The following is a 24,027-nucleotide window of genomic DNA, read 5'->3' as shown; positions in this document are numbered from 1 at the left end:
GCTCCTTTAAAACACTGCAGCCCAGAAGTCACGTGTGTGTGTGTGTGTGTAGGTGTGGACTGATATTTGATGTTGTTTGTCGACTATTGATGTGAAATAGCTGGTTTATAGCAGGTGAATGTGCTGTGTAGCCTAAAGAACACATGCTGTTTTAAAACAAAGAAAGGCATGCGGTTCTCCCGCTGGTAAAACAGAGCGTTTCAGTGATGTGCTGGATCAACAAATCCAATCTGCAGTGCACAGGGCACCTTCAGAGCTCTTGTTCTGTGTTCTGGTGGCACTTGCAGGACTAACAGCATAGGTGCGCTTTGGGTCTTTGGGGCGTGAAAAGAAAACGTGTGTGTGCAAAATCAAGGGTTGACGTGACCACGTTGGGTAGCAGTCTAGCTCATGCTACAAGATTTAGCTGCAGATCCTAAAAATATCTCCCCCTCCTATCCCTGGAGCCATATTTATCAGGCTCACTCAATTGTGTTCAGTGTTCATCCCCTCAATGTTAGAGGCAAAAACCTCGCCTGAGTCAGCATTCTTACTCTGAGAGAAGTTCCATAAACACCCAAACCTCACCCAATTTCACTACAGCCCAAGCATACACAACACAGAAGAGTAAAAATATTAACTGCTGTAGAGTGAGGGAGCTGTGTGTCTTTGCAGCAACCGTCTCACAGATGACTGGGCTTGTGACATACTGGCAAACAGAAAGTACAGTATGGAGCGAGCAGCAGGCATTTTCTATAAATGGCTGCCAGGCTGGATTGCTGCTCACATTTGGAACCATATAGTCCCACTAATCCTCAAAAGGATACATGCAAAAAGAAGAAAGAGGTGTTAATTGGCTAACATTGTTAAAAAAACAAAGTGCAATGTAATTAATACCAAAAAGACGCTAACTCAACAGTTTCAACTCCACGAAGTCAAGAAACTGAAGCTGTTCTTTCATGGTTTGGTAAAAGTGTAGTGGTGAGCAGGCCACACCTTGTTGTACAATAGTTAACGGCAAAAGGAATCAGGGCAGACTACCAAGCGTGACTGCCAAACTGGAGCCGAGAGCTGAGAGGAGCAGTTTGGAGATCCGAGCATGATGAGGTTGCAGATGGCTGTGTGAGGTTTTAATGGGACCCATATGGAGACAGGTATCCAGCACCGACACTCAAGTACATCTCTAGATGTTTGCAGCATCGCTGAGCAACAGCACTTAGGTGTTTGCGGCTTTGGAGAACGAGAGCGAGCGAGAGAGGGAGAGAGTAGTGGGAGAGGGAGAGAGTTGGTGTTAACCTAAATTTGGCTGGGCCAGTGTGAAAAGAGAAGGAAGCCAGAAGGGTTTGGTTTTAAACCCACTGCTTTTAAAGCAACAGACTAGGCTTGAGTCGAACTTGTGTGAAAAATCGCTCTTTCGCTGATACGCGACATCTGTGGGGGGTTTAGGAGGGCGGCTTGTGTAACGTACTTTGGTACGCTTTGCGACTTCTTTAATAAGACCAGCGCACTTGCTTGTGCTTCTTAGCGCACAACACACAGAGGTTCTTTCTCTGCCTTCATCTCCAGACCTATGTGAGCTTGTTAATAGCCGAGCTGTGTGAAACAAGCAAGCGCATGCCTAATGAACAGGAAAGAGAATCTACTTATACCAGCTATGACAAAATGAAAAAGCTATAGCAGAACTTCTGTGTTGGGATATTTAATAACAACAACAACAAACAAAAAAAAATGTGCAAATGGTTTAGGGAAGAATGCCAGGCTTGCAATAACAAGCACACAGACACGGCACAACAGTGAAAGACCATCTGTACGCTTCAGCTGAGGTACTGGTGCTGTAGAGCTTTGGACTGAAACAGCACAGCCTTAATATCTGCAAAAAAAGAATCTTCCACGCAGACCCTGATCTCATTTGTAAATGTGAGGCAATACAGAGAAGTGGTTTATTAAATGTTTTCAACTTTTCACATTCATAATTAACTCCAGCGCGGAAGTCGAGGTTTCTAACAGAATTAATCAAATGGTACAAATTAAGCGTAATTACTAAATGACCCTTTGCTCCGTAATGACAAACTTGATAATTTAATGCAGGGAATTAGATCCTTGAGATGAATAAATTAGAACTTCAGTGTATTACTGACAAGCATTTATGTCAATCACTGAATGAACCCCCCAGCCCCCCAACTTCACCTCCACCCCCACCCCCAAAGTTCAATTGACAGTTACACTTGAAAAATGTAAGAAATAAGGCAAAGTCTGTCTCACTCGGGAGCTTTTTGCCCTCCAGCAAATCAAGGCTACAAGTAGACAACACGAATTTTCACGCCCTGAGCTAACCGGCCAGTTTTCTTTTGCTAGTGTTTTTGATGGTGATGGTGAACTTTTATCAATTGTTTGGAGTGTTTGCTGAAATATTCACGGGGGTGCTTTACTTGTTTTTGTCCACTTGCAAAAGGAACCACTTTATGGAAGCTGCCTGATCGCACCATAAAAGCATATATCCTTAGTCTACACAGCTAGGCTTGTAGTTGGGGGAGGGCGACAGGGGGGTTGTCTGATCCCAGCTTGCACTAACAACTCCAAGAATAGACAGCCCAGCTCTGTGGGCTGGTTAATAATACATCGCTCTACAAGTTTTAATCTAACAATCAGTACACCCGCTCCTTTTCCGCCTGTAGCCATGCAAAGCTGAGAAATTGCAAAGGGCTGTTACTGACAGATTAACTGACACGAGCCTGGAGACAAGCATGTGCTCCAAGACAAATTAATCAATTTTGCGCGGCTAGTCATCATCCAAGCAATCCATGGGCAAATAGCTGGCAAATGAGCGGTTGGAAAATGTAAGTCAGTAAGTAAGTAAGTAAATAAATAAATAAAAACTTTCAGGGTTCACAGAAGTCTTTCCTTCCGCGCAATCAATTTTGGATTTTGAACGTATTCAATTTTTTCCATTGCTCTGTTCTAGTTCGATGATATCACACTAAATCACCGGCGCATGCGAACAAATGAACCAAATGATCTTCTTCGAGAGTGGGAGAGAATTCTCAAGCTGTCATCACAGATGCATGTTCATGAGACTCCAGTGACCTGTTCATCTAGCACGTACACTTTGCCCTCCGCATGCACCAACAAACACACACACAAGTAGGCGCTGTTTTCTGAAGCTAGGTTTCACTCGGCTTCCATTAGGGGCAATCCGAGCAAGGAGATACTTGCATAAGCTAGGCGTATGTTCCTGTGTGCTACATGAGATGCACAATGTCTCGTTATCACACTGGTACAGACTCACAAAAAACCAAACACATGTTTAGGTTTAAAAAAATGAAAGATCCACTTTAGTGAAATTAATTCCAGACTGCAAGATATGGGCAAAGGACCACATGGCAGTTACGTTTCTTCATATTATAAACACAAAATGCCTTGCAATGCTGAAAACACCCAGACGAACCCTTGATGTAATGTGGTCGGAAGATGTCTGTATTATTTTTGACATGAATTATTTATTGATGTAAATGCCTTGATTCATCTGAACACCCAAACAACATCTGCTATTGGTCAGAATTTACTCACAGCCCACAATAAACACGACTAAATGACTGATTAGAGACTCATGTGGACCCCGATAGCAATGCTGACTTCTGGCATTTCCTAGCGGACCACTTATCACTTGGAATGATGGCCCAAAGGTTGTACTGCCACATTAGGTACTGCCAGTCAACCCACCTGTTCATAACTCCCCCTAGCACTAGCAATTATCCCGACAATAGGAGTAAGGCTTTATCACGTCTCCTCCAATACATGTAAAGCCAGCCACCACCTCTTTTCGAACTGCTGCCGATGCAGCGTTGCCGGGCAGCCGACACGTTTGGAGAAAGGCGCCTGGTGCCCAGCTCCACCGCACCAGCTAACAGACGCCTGTGCTGGGCAACACTGCTTAATGCTACCCACCTGGATAGAGCACGGCCAATTGTGTTCTTCCAGACTCCAGCCGCCTGAACCTGAACACACGGATAGCTAAAGTATTAAACACAGTACAGTTGCACTTGCAGTAATTGTTATTATTAGTCTTATTATTATTATTATTATTATTACAATTTAAATATTTATTAAATCATTTCGTTGTAATGATCATGGTAAATGGTGCTGTTTATGTATTCATGAAGATTAGTTTTTTTTATTCAGCAAATGTACATCAAACAAAAATATATAAGGGTTCCAAAAATCACATCTTTATTTTAACTGGTATGTAGACCAGTTGTAAATGCCAGTTGGGGGCCAGGTTTGAGCCACATTAATGTTGATACCAGGGAATGATGCAGACATCTGCAATCTCAGTGCTGTGAAGAGCCACAATACACAAGGAACATGTAATATATTGAGTAGCCCTAATATAGCTATTTCAGAACCTGTTCATCATGTCTTTTTGCATCCCAGCACACCTTAGATCTAGACGGACACAGTGAGTTTGTGCCCTCGTACAAAATAATCTGATAACTCCAGAAAATCAGATTCTGGCAATAATTCGTTCGACTCGTTTACAAGCACTTCAGCAATCTGATAATGAGAGAACTCTCAGTCTGCAGGAGTCGCTCAATAATCAGATTTCCTTCTAAATACATGATGTGTACCTCTACCGTTGCTTAGCAACTTCCCAACAAAACACACACGATACAAACTTTGTGCCGCAGTGCTCCTTTTCCCATGGAGTCTCGGTACTGGTAAATATTTATTTGGGAGTTGTTATGGCTCCAAATTGCACATGATGCCATTATGTCTCCTCTATTCATAGTTGTAGCGCTAGTGGTTAGTGTTTACTGTTTCCCGGACAGCTCTTCTTCATCTGCTTCCATTTGGGCTGAGATAAACAGGAAGCTCAAGCACATTTGACACTCTGCTCAAATAGCCCTAATAGAATAAAAACCTTCAGAAACATTTAGACCCTGTCCACACGTATCAGAATATTTTTGAACATGTATTTGTTTTCCTGTTTCCAGCTGTGGTTCTAAAAGTCTCTCCATCCACACAAGACACAAATACAATCTACAATGCTTGTGATGCAACTCTACAATGCATGCCAGACCAGCAGGGGACACGAACACCTCACAAAGTTTCATGTAAAATTACTCCAACAATTTCGTGTAAATTACGATTCAAGTAAAACGGCCAAAATAGACCTAAATACAGTTGTGCTCTAACAACAACAAATGTTCTCACTTTGTGTTGTACAAAGCACTGTTCACTGCGTTTGTGTGGACAGGAGGCCAAAAATATCCAGATCAATGTTAACGCGGCCTTTCGTCAAATTTGAACTCTTTACCCAAGCTAAATGGTAGAAATACGAGGTGAAATTCAAAGTGAATAGGGCTTGAAATGTTAGCTTAAAGTGAAAATGATGATTAGCATTTGTCTGTTTATGTAAAACACTTGAGACTGCCCCTAACACTGAGTCCAGATTATCAGTAACAGTAAGACAGTACGGAATCTGTGGTGACGTCCAGTGTGTATTTTTTGAATAATGCAAATTCAAATAACAAATTTGGCTAAACTGCCCATCCTTAAAAAATAAACATAATACACACCGTTCAGACATAACATTAGCACCATTGACAGGTGAAGTGAAAAACATTGATTATCTTCATCTACAGTGGCATCTGTCAATGGGTAGAGCATATTAGGCAGCAAGTGATCAGTCAGTTCATGGAGGTGATGCGTTAAAAGCAGGAGAAATGGGCAAGCATAAGAATCTGAGACACTTTGACAAGGACCAAAATGCGATGGCTGGACGACCAACCAAAACATCTCAAAAAAATCAGGACGGTCTTGTGGGTTTGCAGCGGCCAGTACCTACCACAAGACGCCATAGGTCATAGGCATCCAAGGCTCATTGATGTGATGCATGGAAGCCCCACCTCACACCTTACAGGACCTAAAGGATCTGCTGCTAATGTCTTGCTGCCAAATACCACAGGACACCATCAGAGGTCTTGTGGAGTCCATGCCTCGAATGCTCAGATCTAGTGTGGCGGCAGAAGGGGGACCTAATAAATATTAGGCATAGCATCCGGTGGTACTAATGTTATGGCTGATCGGTGTAAGTAAAACATGTAAGTATGAACTCTCTATAACCTTCCATCAAACATTTCTCAGGGTAATAAATGCAACTTCTGTGCTATAGAGGTTTGCAATTACAGCCTGTCTTACTCAGTCTGTTTTTTGTGTTCATTAGAAGTACTTAAATGGTATAACTGGCCCTGTTTCCCTAGGTTTACTCATACGTCACTGTAACCTCAACGTCTATCGTGTTTGCAGATCAGTCATCTAGCAGGACATAACCGAGAAAGTCTCATTTTATCGGTTTGGTTCATTCGCATTATTGTCTGAATGCAGCGCACAAATCTTTCCAGTATGCAGACCTTCTGATATCATTACCGTAATTCCATTATGTATGCCCTCGAGCTTTGTAAGTAGGAGAATCATAAAAGTCCAGAGATCATAAAGTACCTTATGCATGGCTGATTTCTCAGGCTTTTGTGTGCTACCTGTGCAGGAGTTGATGTGCAGTGGATCAATAGAAGTTGGATCTTGGCAACTCTCTGCCCTATAAAGCACTGTATGCTTGCAGGACTCTCTAACCTCTTTTTGAATTAATGAAACAGATGTCGCTCCACACCTTTCAGTATTCTTGTTACAGGCATGAATAACCTTACATGCCCTTCTAGCCAGTAAAATATACTGGCAGTCAAAAAGAATTACTGACATGCATGCACGTCATACACATAATTTTTTACGTGTTTGTTCTGTTGCTCACTAAAGGGAAAAAAACAGTGCTGATAAACACAATGAACTGCACTGATTTCCTATTTTGCCTGCATTCATTTTTCAGGTGTATCAGCAATCATTGCAAAACACACAATCTTTGAGCCATTCTTTTTGACAGTATAGTGGGTCTTCTCATTGGATAATAGAGAACCTCACACTGCTTTTTCAAGCACTTCCAAAGTATTGAGATATATTTTAAACCTTATCTTTTTCTCTGAGTTTTGGCCTCCCATCCACAGCACTCTCCAGGATGGATATTTATTCAGTAAGTTTGTTTTTGAAAATACTACCAACACAATGTTAACTTGAGCATTCTTGTCGCCAACTAATGACTGTGTTTACTCTTTCATTACACTGTGAAAGAACATCCTGCACTCTTCAAAAAAAATGCTACAAAACGTCCATTTGTGGCTTTGTGACAACGCCATTACCGCACCAATGTAAAAAAAACGATATATATATTTTTTTGATTGGGACATGGTTTGTCGTGGTATGAATCGGGTTTTAAAACTTTTGAACTTGAGATCCAGTTATGGGGAGCTGCTGTTGGAACACAGTGAACAATGTGCTTTGCACTGTGTTTAGGTCTGTTTTGACCGTAACACTGCTTTTTTGAGGAACATCAACTTAACATCAAACTTTAGGTCTTCATGACCTCTTCTTTAGGTTCGTTTTTGTGTTACCATGTGGATAGATGTGAATAGTGGATTTTCAGACATACTGCTAGGAAAAAAACAATATTGTCAAACATATAATTCTTCACTTTTTATCCACTTAGAGTGGCTGGATTTGTTTTCTTCACTAGAAATTTCCCTGCATATCATCGCAATGCCTTTCTCAAAGTCATTATGGACATGTGGAAGATGTACTGAGATTGTATTTCTAAATATTGTGATTGACAAATAACTTGATGCATATTACAATTAAATGTTACATGGTTAACAAATAACCTGCAATGCTTTGATCAAATTGTTCTCAAATCAAACTAAACGTCTGTTTGCTTCTCTGTTTGAGAAGACAGAGAGGGGATAGAAAGAAATATTTTGGGCTGGATTTCGGGTGGCTTTTTTTTTGGTGATAGAAAGCAAAGTCCACCTCTGATGTGTGTAGACAGGAATTATAGATGACAAGGTTAAAGGCCAGGTGATAGGGTAGTGGAGGGCTGTGCAGACTTGTCATAGACACATGGACAAGGTAGAGATGGAATTTTTGAACCTTAGATTAAGGGAGGAATGGCTTCAGGCATGTTTCCCCTACCAAAATTCACTTTGATCATTCACTCAGAAGGCTCAAGGAAATTAAATATTGGCACCTTCTGCAATATCAGTATTTCAAAGGCAAAAAAAAAAATATAACACTGACCACAATGTACTATGATAAAGACAATACATGTGCAAATACAACAAACACCTGATTTACACCTGGTCACTTCATGCTTCTCGAATATCAGGATTATAGCTGGATGAGGCCAAGCTGTATAAAATGCACTTAAGACTCATTTAAACCAGATACAAATTCAATCACCCAAACCACTTTAAGGAGGTGGTCTGAGACACATAGCAGTGTAAACACTTTCAATTCCCTAAGACACATTTGACAACCAAAACTCCTCCCAGTACAACCGAAAGAACTGTAATAATTGCCAAGCAACAAACAAATTTGCATCTTCCATTCAGATACGCATTTGATCCACATGTGACTAAAAATCTTATGAGGTTACAATCCAAAAAATAGTCCTACGAAGTGACCAGGTGTAAATGCGGTCAAAGAGTTCTATACAGTACTAAGAAATGCAGCAAAAGTTCTATATAGAAGCATCAAACTAAAAACACCTTAATAAAGCAAAGAACCATTTAAGCATCTATTGTCACATAGTTTTACACAACTGCCCAAAATCTAGCACAGCACTACAAAGTCACAGAGACAGGAAGAGCAGGGCTTAGTGTTTCTCGCATTAAAACCCCTACTGTTCACCCACTACCTTGCGCAGTGGATGGAGGGGGGGGGGGCATCTACTTACAGTGCATCTACTTTTTTTTTTGTTAAAGCTTTGGAGGTTTGCTCTATAAATATGTATTTGTGAGTCTTCTTCCATTTCATCCACATTCCTCACAAATCTGAGACTTAAATAACTGCCCAAATGCTTCCTCCGCTCTAAATCCACATCCTTCATTTCTCCTCGCTGTCATCTTTTCCCGCGCTGCTCACTGTCGCGCTTACAGCGCAGGTTATGATTTGTATTTGGGAGGCGAGCTCTACGTGAGCGCTAGCACCCTTAAGGCAAAACAGCATTAAGGCGCTACCAAAGGAGAAGATTTTGAAGCAGAATATTAACAAACAAACAAAAAAAAAGATGAAAAGACGGCCCACTATTTAATGGGAAAAGGCTGGGGATATGGTGTGCGTGGACGAAGAGACAGGCAGTAATCAACATGTCCCCTGATCGAGGCGATTAAGATCATAGTGATAAGATTACCACCCAACAATCAATGTAATTTCATAAAGCACACCATGGCGATTAACACATTTGTGCATGATTATTTGTTGATGCAATTCTGAAAGCTCTGCTGTTTGCCTTAATTAGCCGGGGTGAGGATTGGCGGGGGAAAAAAGCGACCTGCCTTTGATTAGAGCCAGACAAGGCTGCTTCATACAGAGAGACCCCCTACCTGCAAAGCTGCCTCCTTCGCAGGCTCTGGCTGCTTACTGCGCCCACAGGAAGAGCAGGGGAGGGACGAGAGAACACAACAACAACAGAGATGGATGAACATGATGCGCACAAAACACAAAACAAAAAAAACAGAATGTAGTGGAGTGAAACAAGAACAAAAGGTGCACATAATGACATACAAGTTGCAATGAGGGGTATCATTATGCAGGTATGATGATGCCTTAGTACTCATACGATGCATCAAGGGAAGAGCTGGGAAGGCAGACGTGTGATTTAACATTGCTCAGCGGTTGAGTGGGCAAAAAAAATAAATGGCTAAAGAACAAAACCTCCAGGAGAATTATACTATTGCAGTTACAAAGGCAGCACAATTCCATTAGCAATTATTTCAAAGAACCAACACCTACTGTTTAGTTCTGTGAACTAGAGGTATAACAAGGCATGATTTAACTGTAGTAATTTTGGAATATTAGTCTTGCTTATAATCAACTGTAATAATATTCAGGTATGTACTCATTTATTAGGCAAGATTTACATGTAAAATATGGGCAAAAATGTTAATTTCACATTTTCAAAAGGAAGCGTTTCAGGTTGCTTTTTGAATATGAAATATAGACAATTGTGTTTAGAGACAAAGACAATGATAGTGAAAGGAGAGAATAGGGGAAAGAGGAGGGAATAGAGGGAAAGGTGCACGTATTTGTCACTGTACAGTGTACAGCGAAATGTGTCCTCTGCATTTAACCCATCTGGTAGTGAACACACACTCACACACACACATGTATTAGGGGCAGTGAGTACACACACACACCCAGAGCGGTGGGCAGCCAACTCCAGCGCCCGGGGAGCAGAGAGGGTAAAGGGGCTTGCTCAAGGGCCCAACAGTGGCAGCTTGCCGAGCCCGGGAATCGAACCCACAACCCTGTTATCGATATCCCTGCGCTCTCACCGCTGAACCACCACTGCCCCACTTGGCCAAGATATTTTCTAAAATAAAATATAGGTTAATTTTAGGCCAAAGGAAACCTTTCCAGCTACTTTTACAGGTATTAATTGCAAAATATGAGCCACTTTTAAAGCGAAAGTATCATTTTCTGGCTATTAATTTTAGGTTAATTGTAAGGCCAGATTAAAGTTTGTTTGTTTTTTTCAAATGTAAAATATGGGCTAGTTTTATGGCTATTTATAACTAGAACACACAAGTTATTTTCAGTCTTACATTAGAGGCTCATTTTTTGGGGGGCCAATATAAATACAAAAAGGGGCTAATGTTTAAGTTACACTTAATAAAATAAAATTATTTATTTGACTTCTTCCAAATATAAAATACAACCAGGATTTTAGACTTGAGTAAAATCTTCTGGCTACTTTCTAATGTAAACTTGAGGCCACGTTTTGGGCCAAAGTTTTCAAGATTTTTTGGTTTCCTGACCAATTTTGTTTGATCAAATGTGATGAAGACATGATGTGATTAAGAAAAGAAAAGGTTAAAATGCAGAAAGGCTGACATGAGGAGGCTCCCAGCAGTGTTTAAAATCAGACAGGAGGGATAGAAGTGGAGGCTGTGAGAGCAGTGTGGAGAAGTGAACCTGCAGAAGCTTAAGGAGGTAGTGGGTGGGAGGGCTGAGGAGAATGACTCACTCTGCACAGTGGAGTCAGAGCCACTGAGTGGATGGAGGGAGGGAAAAAAATGGAGGGAGAAATGTCATCGCCAAGAGAAGGGAAGAGAGAGAGAGGTGGTGCCAAGCCGTGAAAAATAACAAGAGAGCCCGAAACAACTGTAAAAATGGTAATTTGTCCTGAGCTTTAATAAAATGAGATGGTGGGGGGGGGGGGGGGGGCACGGCATATCATGAATTATTTCTCTTCCTGTCTAATGAAAGATCGGGATGGGAGCACTATGGACCCCACTACTCAAGTAAATTAATCTTCCCACTGATATGTCTAGGCGCAGCCTATGCCGGGTGACAGTCTAGTGTCAGAAGCCAAAGGCCGCAGCTGAGTCTCTCCTCCTCGGCCAATAACTATCAAAGTAAGTCATTCAGAAGGAAAGAAATGTCTGCTAAAGGAACGTAACTACACAACTGCATCAACAAAGGTAGACATCAAAAAACATCAATGCTGGCTAGCAGGCTCCGGTCGTGTTTCAGAGCTTGTGCTAAAACACAGATAACATTTTCAAAGGCAAATGCTGCAAAACCAAAATGCGTGTCACGTGCAGTTTGACTGGCAAGGAACATGGCTCGTCCTTCTGTGGCATTCCCCACGCAAAAATGTCCGCAGGCCAAGCCTACGAAAACAAGTGTGCATTCTTGAGGCCATAAGCAAGAATAGACACAAGGGTAGATGTCATTGCCGATTTAATTATTTATTAACTTCTTTATGGTGCCACAATGTTCTTGCCTTTCCTGGCCATCTGTCCCCAGCGAGGTGTCGCCTGCACGTTCTGTCGCGCAGGGCCCTCGAGGAGAGAGGAAAGAGGGACGAAAGACACCGGGCATGAGGGAGAGCAAGAGAGCCAGAGAGCCAGAGAGAGAAAGAGCGAGGGAGGCACACGTCGAAGGGTACTTGGCTTCTGCTAATAACTGAGAATGCCCCACAGGCAGCCCACAGCCAGCTGAGTCTATAGAGAGCCAACACTTCTGTCAGTTCTTTAGGCCGTAGTCATTACCTTGACAAAGTTATCATCATGGGCACCAGGTTCAACCTGGCTTCGGGATGAACATTACAATATGAGAGCTGTTGTATCCATGCAGAAAAGATGGAGGAGATGGTATTTTCGAGGCTAACATGAAGTGTAAAGAGAAACTTAGATAAATGTATTTAACATTCATCCCTGAAGAACTCTTTAATCAGCTGGCTCACCACTTAATAAAACAACCGAGTGATCTTCAGCCATCCTGCTGGTTAATGTTCTCACGCAAGCACAGCACCAACCAGAGGAGAAGAGATTACTGCAAATGCCTAGGCCTTTAATTCATGTACGAAAACGAGTTCCTTAAAGCTCTAAACATGTAAATAAACATATACCCGCATGAAAATATGACGTTGATATGGTGATACCACTCACTTCAATAATCAAGAGCAAACCAAACCTAATGTCTGAGGTTTAAGTAAGACAGGCCCCTCCATAATCCTCTCCAGCCATGTCCTAATCATCTGCAGCTGATTCTAATGTTAGGAATTGTATTGTATATGAATGTGGGGGTGTCCTAACCCTTTCCTTACAAAGAAAATTGCTTTTCTATTAATCACGTTTTACACATTCTTTTTAAAAGGCATTTGTTTAGTTAGTAGATTTTTGGCGACACATCATCTCAAATGTCCATACGTTTAAATATGTTAAAAAAGACAAATGTTTTCAGGTGGTGTCCTAATTTTTTCACATGAAGACAATATTGTGTGCAATATTGAAAAAAATGGCATTGCAATATATATTTTTTCTGATATATATATTGAGATATTTCCACCACATTTCACCAGAAGTCAATGCCCCAACATGCCATGATATTAATAATGTACTCAGTGTTGCCAAGACTAGAGTAAAATAAATGACATTTAGCAGATATAACTTGCCTCTGGTAGATATGACATGGAAAATGAGAAAGTGGAATTTTGGTAGAATTTTTTGTAGTTTTGTAGAAGCAGCAAAAAAGTTGTAGCATGATGTCTGATCATTTAACATTGCTATGACACAATTGTCGGCCCCATTGGTAAACAAAAATGTTGTATGTTTTGGCCTACGTTTACTGTCCTTCCAAACATCCTTATAATTGCTTTGTTGTTTTAGTTGAATGACAGATTTTGCTACTTTAAAGCCAACACTGCTTTGTGCAACATCATTTCAATGTGAAGAAGTATTAGCTTGTTTTAGTGTGGATGTAGCAATATTCCTATTTTGACTCGTAAACGCCTTCATAATTCAGAAAATCAAGTGGCATTCAGAAAGAAAAAAGATCTTTGGAATCACCTTTGGAATTATTGCTTATACTAGGCATTTAGCTAAGCTAACTGGCTCCAGTAATATTCAGAGGCAGTGTTTAAATCTTTACTGAAGGGGTCAACCTCCAAACTGGGATATCCAATGATAAGTTAACAGGATAAAATATGTGTTTTGCTCTTCAAACAGTATAGAGTACAAGAATTTAATATACATTTAATAAAATACAAAGTTAAGAGCTCAGTTTTGCTTTTTTAAGTACAAGAAAAGGTAAGAAAAAAGATGTTTTTGCAAAAAATATTAAAATACCTACATTGAATATTTTTTTTAAAAACAAGAAAATGTGAAAGTAGTAAAACTAAAGCTGTTAAAATTGCACTCAAAGATGTACTGTTACAGGGAAAAATGCACTCAAGTACCATCAGAAGGGCTCCTGTTCACCTTTGGTGCCTACACATGCTCAGTGCCGCACCTGATGCTGCCTTAGCGCTAAGCCCACACGCAGTGCCGTGTTAAGCTCATAAGCACTTAAAATGCACACAGCTCCCAGGCTAAATCCAACCTAACCCCACTCCCATTACTCTTAGTAAGACCCTCTCATCTCCATGTGTTTCCTTCCTGTATCCAGGCCTCTTCCACCAACGGGCTCCCCCTCAATCTCGGTTTCCCAGCCTCCTGCACGGATCCTCTCCAGCTGACAGAGTGCTGGGAGCCGGGAGATGGATGTAGCTGTGGGGCTGTAGCTATGGGACTTCCTGAGGGATGCATTCTCATTAGCTCAGATGAGGAGCATGGGAGGGGGTGGGGGGTGTGGGGGGGTTTTGACCGCCTGCCTGCTGCCTGGCTCCACTCCAGCACACTTATCCAAATCTAATCCGGTACATAGCGGCGCAGAGCAGCACTTAATTATGGCCTGAGACGCACTTCAAAAAACGAGCGCCTGCTCGCCTTCAGCCGCGCGCAAAGCTCCCAGGAAAGGCCCATCGTGAAGAGGACGGAAACGCAGAGAAGTCAGGACTCTGTCAGTCTTGCCGTGATACACACTTCAAAAGTAATACCGTAATGTGTGACAGGGATGGCACGCGCTCTGTAATTCCTAGCATGTAAGGAACTAGGTTAGGTGCATTAAACTAGTGGTGCACCAAAGTAGGCTCTGAAGCTTCTAAGGAAGCTACTTTGGAAGACAATTAAACAGATTCCGCGAATGAAAACGAGACAAAACACCTCCTCATCTCCACTGAATCTGCATTGGTGCATTGGTGGGAAAGAGTGGCAGAAACGCCCCAGGAGGGCCCATCCCACTTACAACCAAAAAACAAGAAGAGGAACATTTCAGAGTCAGAAAGAAACCATATCCTTTCTGTGCATTTTTCCCCTTTTGTTTTGTTTGGTTTCCCCTCGGTGTACACCACATGCTCATAAAGTAAAGCAGGCAGCATTCCATACATCAGTAAAAACAGACAAAAGAGGATCAAAGCATCGGAGGCCTCCTGCCTTCCTGCAGCTAGCTCCTCCACCTGAGTAAACAACAGGGCTTTCATCTTCCCAATCCAGCCGCCTTGGGCAGAGCGAGCACGGGGTGCCACTCTCTCGCCTCTGTCTGTGTGGATTACCATTCAACACACTCACACCCACACGCAGCCGACGCAGGGCATGAACGTATGCGTGCCTGTGAGACTTTTTTTTTTTTGCCCTCCATCTTTGAAGCACTGGGTCTGGGGGATTAAATATAAAATAGATGTGAAGCTGAGATTGAGGTCGGGTTTAAGCACTGAAACCGGAGGCAATTACAGCATGAAGGACGGACCAACGAGGACCTGTCCAAAGTCTGAAGGTATCCCTGTCGAAAGTTTGAAGGCACCTTTGAACTAACAGGTTTAGCTGGGGAAAACAAACAATATGCATATACCTGCGACCCTAACCCATCCGCCTTGGGAAATAATGACTTAACCAACGGCTTTCATCTTCTTGTTGTGATGCAAGTGCTCACCAATCAAACCTTCCAGCTGTTTAAACCACCTCTGTGGCCAAAGGTGAAGCAATCAACCTGTGTTACAAGGATCTTTATGCGGTTAGGGGACAGTTGTTGTTGTTGCCCAAAACTTGTGCCTACTGCTTTTTCTAAAAGCAATACGTGGGAACAAAACACCAATAGTCATTTAACTACTTAGCTATAAATAATGGCAATGAACACTTCTTCAGCCAAAGCAACAATGTCCATTAACAGTAGGTAACAGCTGCCAAGCAACAAAATGTTTTTTAATAAGCTGGTGCACTGCTACAGAACTCTCAGAATTTGTATGGCCATTTGTACATGTATGTTAAGAGTTCTGCAACAGCTTTAAGGATGTTCTCAGCACTGGATCATACTTTTAAATTACTTTGCTTTTGTGAAAAATGTGGTTTTAAAAACAGCCTTGGAATCAAAAGCCAATCATTATTAAAGCAAAGCCTACTCTTCATACCAAAGATAAAATATAAAGCTTAGTAAATAATGCATTCTTTTACAGTAAGCTGTAGGTATTAACCAGGTACATGTGTGGTACAACATACTAGGTAACATATGTTGGTAACACGCTGGTAAGTTTCAAGGCAGTTACATTACATTACAGCCACCAAATTACATTATAGTGCTAAACAGGTTCTAGGTATTAACTGAATACGTTTTACGGAGTTTTGTGGAGTATTTCGGGCAAAGTGGGAAGCAAGTACTAAGCCAGACTGACTGAACTACACTGAAATACCCAACATGTCCACTTTTGTATGAGAAAATAGACAGTAAAATATCCCATAAACTGGATAAATAGCTGGAGTAACAAGGTGCAGTAAATTCCACTGTAATGTCACATGTTTAGGGAAGAATGGTGACAATGGTGAGGAAAACACATGTCCACACTACAAAAGGGGGTGCTGGTAATGCATTCTGTTCCTATTGGAAGTTGCACCATACAGTAAACCTGATCATTTGTTAAAACTCAGAACTTACCATTAGAAAAAGACAACTGATGGAATAATGAGTTCCACCCCTCTGTGCAGTGAATACACACATACACACTTTTGAGCAAACACACATACAGAACACATGCCCATAGCAGCTTGTTGAACCCAGGTATCAAACCCACAACCCTGTGCCCAATAAGCCAGTTCTCTCCCCACTGAGCCATCACTGCCCCTAAATGTTAATGCTAACATAAATACCCAGCTCTTCTTCAGTACATATCACCTACAGTACAGCTGTTAACAAAACCTTACTCTGCTATTTTCTGTACCTAATTTAAGTACCAGTGAGAATCAGTTGTGATCCGAACTTTTCACAGCCAGCGTGGAAAAACATCTGAGTCTGACACACTGAAACCCATAATATCCTTCATATCACTGAGTGCAATGAATCCAGACAAGAACTGGGATACACACAGGAGCAGCGAGGAGGAATGAGTTGAAAAGATAGATAAACGAACAAACCATGAGATGACTGAGTAAATGTGAAGGAAACTGACAGAGAAAAACAAGAAAGGAGACACAGACAGACCAGAAACTGGCAGGCAGGAGTTGGGGGTGGCTGTGCAAAAGGCAAGATTGTGTGTGCAGGGACAAAGAGACCTCGGAATAAGCAGGCGGGAATCCAGGAGCATCAGTGAGGGAGTAGGAGTGCCCAGCTCTGGGGCACTCGCATGCCATGCTTTTGGTGGAACCACCACACGGCAAATCGACAACACAGAGGAAACTCACAAGGCTGCCTGCGAGACGGAGCAGAAGCAGAAGCAGAAGCGCTGGCACGTGCCCGGCCCTGGAATCGAAGCACACGCATCTTTGGAGCATGGTTAGTCAACAGCCCACACAAGCACACAGCCACAATATGGACAGCGCGGTCAGCGGGCAGGATGGGGGAGCTCCAGAACCCTCCGGAGAGATCTACAGAACTCACTTCAGCTCAGATGTTTGGCCAGGCGTGTTAACCTCTCAAACACCCGGACGCTGGTTTGACATGGTGAAATTTTCACACAAACTTTGGTTGCTTGATGCTTATTATAATTACAAAATTAAATGTTACCCATATTGCATAAAGTGAAGCTTTACACTTTACTTGAAACTGGTTTGAAACTCGACATCATTTTCAACCTTTTATAAAATGATTTTTATGAAACCAAACCAAAAGCCAATCACAACTGTGCTCTCTCGGACTCTGGCTTTTCGGGGATTCGGTTTCGTGACCCCTGGGTCATAGTGGTAGCGCCTTAGAGCACTGAGCTACTCAGAGCGAAACACAGCTGTAATGGCTGCCAAGATAACGTACTGTATTAACTGGCATCTATATATTGTTATGAAATGTACATGGCCTGTAGCTCTACATAACAGCATCGTTTTATGTGCCAATTTAGAACATCAGTGGAGGTCTCCAGTCAGTAATCTCACTGGGATGTATGGGAAAAAAAACAAGCTACTACTTTAGCTAACTATTCTAATAACTGAATGTGTCACATTGAACTTTGATGATTTTTAAACTTTATAGTTTGACCATCAGGTTGCGTAAAGGTTTCAGCACATAAAGCCATCTCAAGGGTCTATATGTGAGGCCCACATTTCAGTTCCTCACTCTATAGCTACATAAATTACATCAGTTTTGCAGCAGTTCATGAATAATTCATTCAATATTGCTCACTATTAATGCTGCCTTCGTGACTAATTCGGAACTGGGAAGCTTCACTTGAACGGCCTTCCCACCCAGAAAGTCAAAGCTTCTCAAGAGATTTGCATTTCCATGACCATCACTTAAACACGGTGGCACTCACAGTGCAAAGAATAAGAAAGATGAATGATATGAGCATTTAACCCGTGGCACCCAACCAAGCCGGTGAAGATTCAGCTTTAACAGAACACACTGTTATTGTTTATATATTTAAACAATTCGTTTTTTAACATGAAGGCATTTGATATAACCTCAGAAATAGCTAGGTTCTTTCACATCTTGGGACTGACATGCCTTAAGACCACTAAATGAGGGGTGGTAATTAGACAACTGCAGACGTTTAGATGAAACTGCAAGCTTTCATGTAATTTTTCAATGCTATTAGTGGGTAAAACACTAACTGATTTTGAAATAAAAGAAGGACTAATCAAAGCAGTTGAGGATCTGAAGTGGAAAAGAGGACGTTCCAAGTAAAATTCACAGGGCTGTGTTTGTCTCATTCTCTGTCCTCTGAAGATGCTTTACGGGCACTGGCACACGCAGAGACGGTCAAGCTAGTAAAAATTGATGGGTCATGGTAAAACAATCATAAAGCCCCTATTCCTTGTTCATGGCTGCAATAACCCTCATTCTACACCTGCATAGAAGCATGCAGATGGTGCAGGTGGAGTAGAGGGAGGAGGGCTCAGACGCCAGAGCTGGGACAGCTGGCATTACATCACCTAGAATGGGGCCTCTGCCACCGCCGTGGTGTTCCTGTCCAATCACGCGACTTCTGGGAGAATTACGGTCAAGGAGCTGCTGTCTGGAAGAAGATGATAACTCACTGACCTGAGCATGGACCTAGGTGGTCGCCGTAGAGAGAGCAAAAACATCCATATATATGCAGTTTTTAAAAAAGTAACTCGAAAATGGTGCTAATATGGTAATTGAAATACTTAATAGTCAGTCAATTAGCTAACGTTTGCAAGCAGTAACTAGTTAGTCATGAATAATGAATCTTTCATGTTAAAGGAGAAGAGGGATTTTTAAAACATGACTGATAGATGTATGCATATATGGGGTCTGTTATGTATTTTTTAGCAAGAAAAAAAATAAGACGGACGGTTATTTGAGAAAGGCATGAAAATTCCTTATTAATTAATAGTTTAGGCACCCCTGGTCTGGACACGTCATTCTATAACTACTATAATATACATTATAGTAATAATAATGTAATAATGTGCTGTTATTGTCAGTTATAAACTTATACAGTACAATAGCATACTACTTTTTGCATATCCCAGCTAAGAAGGTTTGGGTCCGAAAGCAGGGATAGCCAAACAGTGACTGCTTAGAAGACCCAGGTATTATACCTAGAACCTTGTGGTCAATAAATGCTCTAACCATTGAGCCACCACTGCCACCCCTGTAGAGGATGACCTTAGAACATTCTAAGCAAGACTTGTGGGGTTTGCGTAGAGTTTAAGAGAATACCATGCAAATGCTTGGGCACGCCACTCTGAGCTGTCAGATAATGTTGACCAAGGGCTATGGCTAATTCAATCATCTTAGGAAAATCATCATTAGAAAAAGGCAGATGATGCAAATCAAAATTAAAGCTGTATAAATAACCTGCCTCCTAAATCAGCAGGCATGCACTCCTCTAAGCAGCTGCTTATCACTCTGAACTCAACTTTTCATGGAAGACAAACAACACAACAAAATTCAACAAAGGGGTGGACTGATATGGTCAGTGGCATGGCAGCATTCTGCTGGTAGAGGAAGAATGGATCTAATTAAATCATTAATATAAATAAAGAATTCACATCATCTGCAAAGAAATGCAGATAATGCAAATAATACAGCAGGATAGTGATACTAAACATATCTCACCGCCATAGTGAACTACTTTAAAGAGACTCAAGCTTATAGCTGGCCCCATAGTCACCTGACCTAAACATCTTTCAAAATCTGTATATAGACTTCAAAGGAGCAGTGTGTGCAAGACTCTCAATGAAAAACAGGTCAAATTCCCCCAAACCAGACCTGAAAGACACCTAGCCAGCTGCAAAAAGCATTTACAAGCTGTGATGCTTTCCAACTGGGATGTTACTAAGTACTGACCATGCAGGGTGCCTAAACATTTGCTTCAGGCTCCCTTCCTTTTTTGTTATTTTGAAACTGTAAAAGTCAGAAATAAAAAAGTAGTCTTGTTTGAAATATTGCAGAAATCATCTTTAACTTCATACCTTTAGGAAATCAAGTCAGAAATTTTGACCATGGGGTGCCCAAACATTCTCATGCCACTGTACCGTCTCTAGATAGAAACAACATGAACTACTATTTTTGTCTGTTGATGTTATGGAAAGTGATCCTGCAATTTTCCTTTTTTATACAAATGTACTGTTACTGTGTAGACAGGACAGCATTCCCGAGAATAATCAGCCAAAAGAGTCACAAAAAATGCTTTTCTTATTTTAGTTAATTATGATACACAATTGCTCAGCAGTCTTTCCACTCCAGCCTAGATCAAACACCCGATAACAGGAGTACTCAACCCAGTCAACTGAGTGCTGCGGTGTGTACAGATATTCGTTACAGCCCAGCACAACACCATCTGATTCTGCTAATGAGCTCATCTCTTCACGAAAGAAGGGAGCATAATTACTGAAATCAAGTGCGATTGTGCAACACTGGAATGAATACCTATGCTTTCTGAAGCCATCAGAAGACTGTGGCTGGAGTAATCCGTCCTAAAGGAAGATTTTTAACTCTCCAATTAAAATTCTGCAAATGTCAGTCTTTGACTTTGCTGTTCTGAGTGCAAGCACACTTAAGACAGGCTATTACAGCTCTCTATGCATGTAATCCTGTGAAGTCTCTACTCTCATATTCTGACCACACTTAGGACCACGCTGAGAGTAAAGCGGCCTGTGCTTGAACAACGGAGCTCTGAGTTTAACAGCTGTGGACCCGAACTGGAAGATCAGATGGGTCTCAGCTTGAGTCTTGGTGAGCAGATTCGGCCTAATGCGCAGACAGATCAGGGGGGAAAAAAAGAAAAAAGATGACGAAAAGCTTTAAAATACTAAATTAATGGGTCAAAGCAATGCAAGCTGAAAGCATTCTGGCCATGACCAATGAGCCTGATGGTGCTGGAGATCTCCAATGCAATCCCATCAACAGGTGTCCTTCACCAACAGAGCTGACTGCTGATCAATCCACCCACTCCCACCCATCTCCTGCCCATATAGATCCAAGTGTCTGGCCCCAGCACCGGCTACGACTCATTCTGGCTGGAAGGGGCGTTCCATTTGGCTAAATATTCAAGCACTTTAATGAGCTGTCATTTCTCTAAATAAGATTTATGACTGGGAGGGATATCTTATGAAAAACAGAAAGTAATCCATAAAATTTCATATATAAGCCACAGAGTGAAGACCGCCAGAGTAAATGAGCTCCTAAGTGCCTACTTATTTAAATAGGGGCATAGCAATGGCACAGGAAGAACTGGAAGTTAAGTGGCATACGCCACAAACTAGACAAAAGGGTAACCACAAGTAGAGAGCTGGCTCGAGCTGCGTATGAACACCCTTTAGCTCTCAAAATATCTGACGACATATTTTTTTTCCTTTACCGATCCTTTCTGAGACGTTTGTGCATTCTTTCGAATTAGTCTTACAACATAAACTAACCAGGTTAGGCTAAAACTGGGTCGGGGGAGCCGACATGTAGTCTCCACATTCTACATTCTCAGTTGCTCGGCCGTATGCTTGGAGCAAAAACTGCATTCTGAGGGTTTATGAGTTAATTCACGATCAGCTTGTATCTCAGCTGGAGCTTGTGTAGAACAGTGACGTTTTGAGAGAGAGACAGGAGATCATCACTCTACGTGTCCGAAAATAGACGAGCAGACGTTAGCCACTCTAGTCTGGCTCTTCTGCATCTGGCCAGGGCTCTTCTCTCGTCGCTGCGTGAACCTGGCCTTCCGCGCTGCGCGCTGGGTCCGAGCAGCGGCGGTGCGGGACTTTGAGAAGTCTTTGCGGCGGCTGCTGGGAGAGCGTGTGGCCAGTGCGTACGAACGAGGCCAGTCTGCTCCCTCTGGTGCTCTGTGGCTCAACAGAGGACACAAAACCTTCGCTTCTTCTCCCCTTCAGCTAATTAGCCCAGTAAGAGAGAGGCGGGGTGCTCCAGAAAAAAAAAAACAGGAGAGAAATAAGGAAAAAGAAAAAAAAACCAATGACCTCCTCAAGTCAAAGCTGCCTTAGAAATAGCTGACCCACTTGTAGACACACTTTCAGATATTTGTGTGTCCTCAATGCAGTAACCTATATAGTGGTGCACTTGCATGAAGTGGAGGCGCAACTCCTCTATTGCTGAGCAGGGAAAGTGATGATAGCGTGTGCTGCACACAGGAAGCCCAGGGGTCATTCGTGTGAGTGTGTGTGTGTGAGCGTTGCGTGGTTCCTCTTTGCTCACTGATCCACCTTCTGTGCTTCTGAAACAGGCAGGAAGAAGATCCACATCTACATCCGCCTACTCTACCTTTTCGGCACTTCCACGCAGACACTATTTTGGCAGCTCCACCGAAAAAAATAAAAAAGGTGCAAACTCACAGAGAAAACACTGGTTCATTTCCGGTGAGCAAATATAGTGCTCTTTTTAACATCTTGGCTTTCTAGGGCTCTTTTAACTAAGGACATAAGAGATAAGAGCTTCGAGGGGCGGCAACACATCTGCGTTGTATTAGCAAAGTGGATGGTAAACCAATTAGACGTTGTCGTTCGAATTCACATCATAGAAACACATTATCTATAATACAGAACGGCAACGTCTACAGAGATGCTAAACACTGGGGTGAAAAATGGCTTGTATCTCCATAGGAGTGTGACTGAATGTCTTACTGAATAGGGGAATAGAGGAAAAAAAGGGAAAAATTACATTGTCAGAGTACTTCACTCGGCAGCATGGACGCATTTATATGATATGAAAAAAAAACCACCAATCACCAATCAGAATAACTCTTTGCTGGTGAATAAACGCAATTTCATAAAGAGTTGCATGTTTTCATATGTAAAACATTCTAAAAGAGGTGCCGAAATTCCCCAAGATGCCTGCAAGTGGATGGCCATCCTGCTATTCACCGTACAAAAAAACCCACATTTGCTGCATAATCGCCTCTTCAGGTGTACGGTGTAAAGCAAGTGTAGGTACTTATGCACTGATCAGAGGGTTCCTGAAAAGGATTTTGAAGTACCTCTCATTTGCTAACGTCTGTAAATTATACTGGTTCGCACTTAGTGCTTGAGGACTACTTGCCCACCCCCCAAAAAAAATACAAATACAAATACTCTAGTTGACGTGCATGCGCTTTATGCTTTAAATGACTCCTTCTTTCTTCTTTCCACTGTAAAAGTGTTCAATTCACCAGCGCTATCTGGACCCAGGGCATTTATTGCCAAGGATTATAGTGTAAAAGTTGGCAAATATATTCGGGACAAAAAAAAAAAAACAAAAAAACAAGACAAGACCTGTTTTTCAGTTCAAAGACAATTGACAGCGTTCAATGAAACCCAAGACATTAAAGCAGCCATTAAGAGTTTTCTTATGGTGGAATAATGAGGACTCACCTCTGGGACTGTGAGATCTGTCTGGGTTGTTTTGTCAGCTTTTTGGCAAAGAGGTTTCTGTACAGTACGGGCAGCTTCCTATTAGGGAAAACAAACACACACACGGTGAACAAAATTACATGGCAGTGTTTCATCTCCATGCCAGACATATGTTTGAACAGCAAGCTGCTAAAAATAATAAATGTAATGCAGAAAGAAGAAAAAAAAGGAAAAGAAAAGAAAAAGCATCAGGTCAACATACTTCGCTATTGGCATCCAATGAAGATCATAAAAATTGAACCAGGCAAGCTCAGCCAATAGGCTGCCAGGCTGAACACTGGGA

General features: G+C 41.9%; 1 protein-coding gene across 3 annotated transcripts in view; it reads right to left on the bottom strand.

The window, feature by feature from the left end:
- Positions 1-24,027, bottom strand: part of ccser1 (coiled-coil serine-rich protein 1) — a 123,331-nt gene that overhangs the window by 27,324 nt on the left and 71,980 nt on the right. For 2 of the 3 annotated variants that reach the window (XM_072681906.1, XM_072681907.1), the window contains exon 9: positions 23,706-23,783. In XM_072681906.1, the coding sequence (XP_072538007.1) occupies positions 23,706-23,783 (78 nt within the window). Of the gene's footprint in view, positions 1-9,464; positions 9,502-23,705; positions 23,784-24,027 lie in introns of all 3 variants that reach the window. The other variant, XM_072681908.1, reaches the window with a different exon arrangement.

Source organism: Salminus brasiliensis, chromosome 6 (assembly GCF_030463535.1).
Source record: "Salminus brasiliensis chromosome 6, fSalBra1.hap2, whole genome shotgun sequence".
In the NCBI taxonomy this organism is placed as follows: Eukaryota; Metazoa; Chordata; class Actinopteri; order Characiformes; family Bryconidae; genus Salminus; species Salminus brasiliensis.
This window is presented reverse-complemented; position numbering and strand designations above follow the sequence as displayed.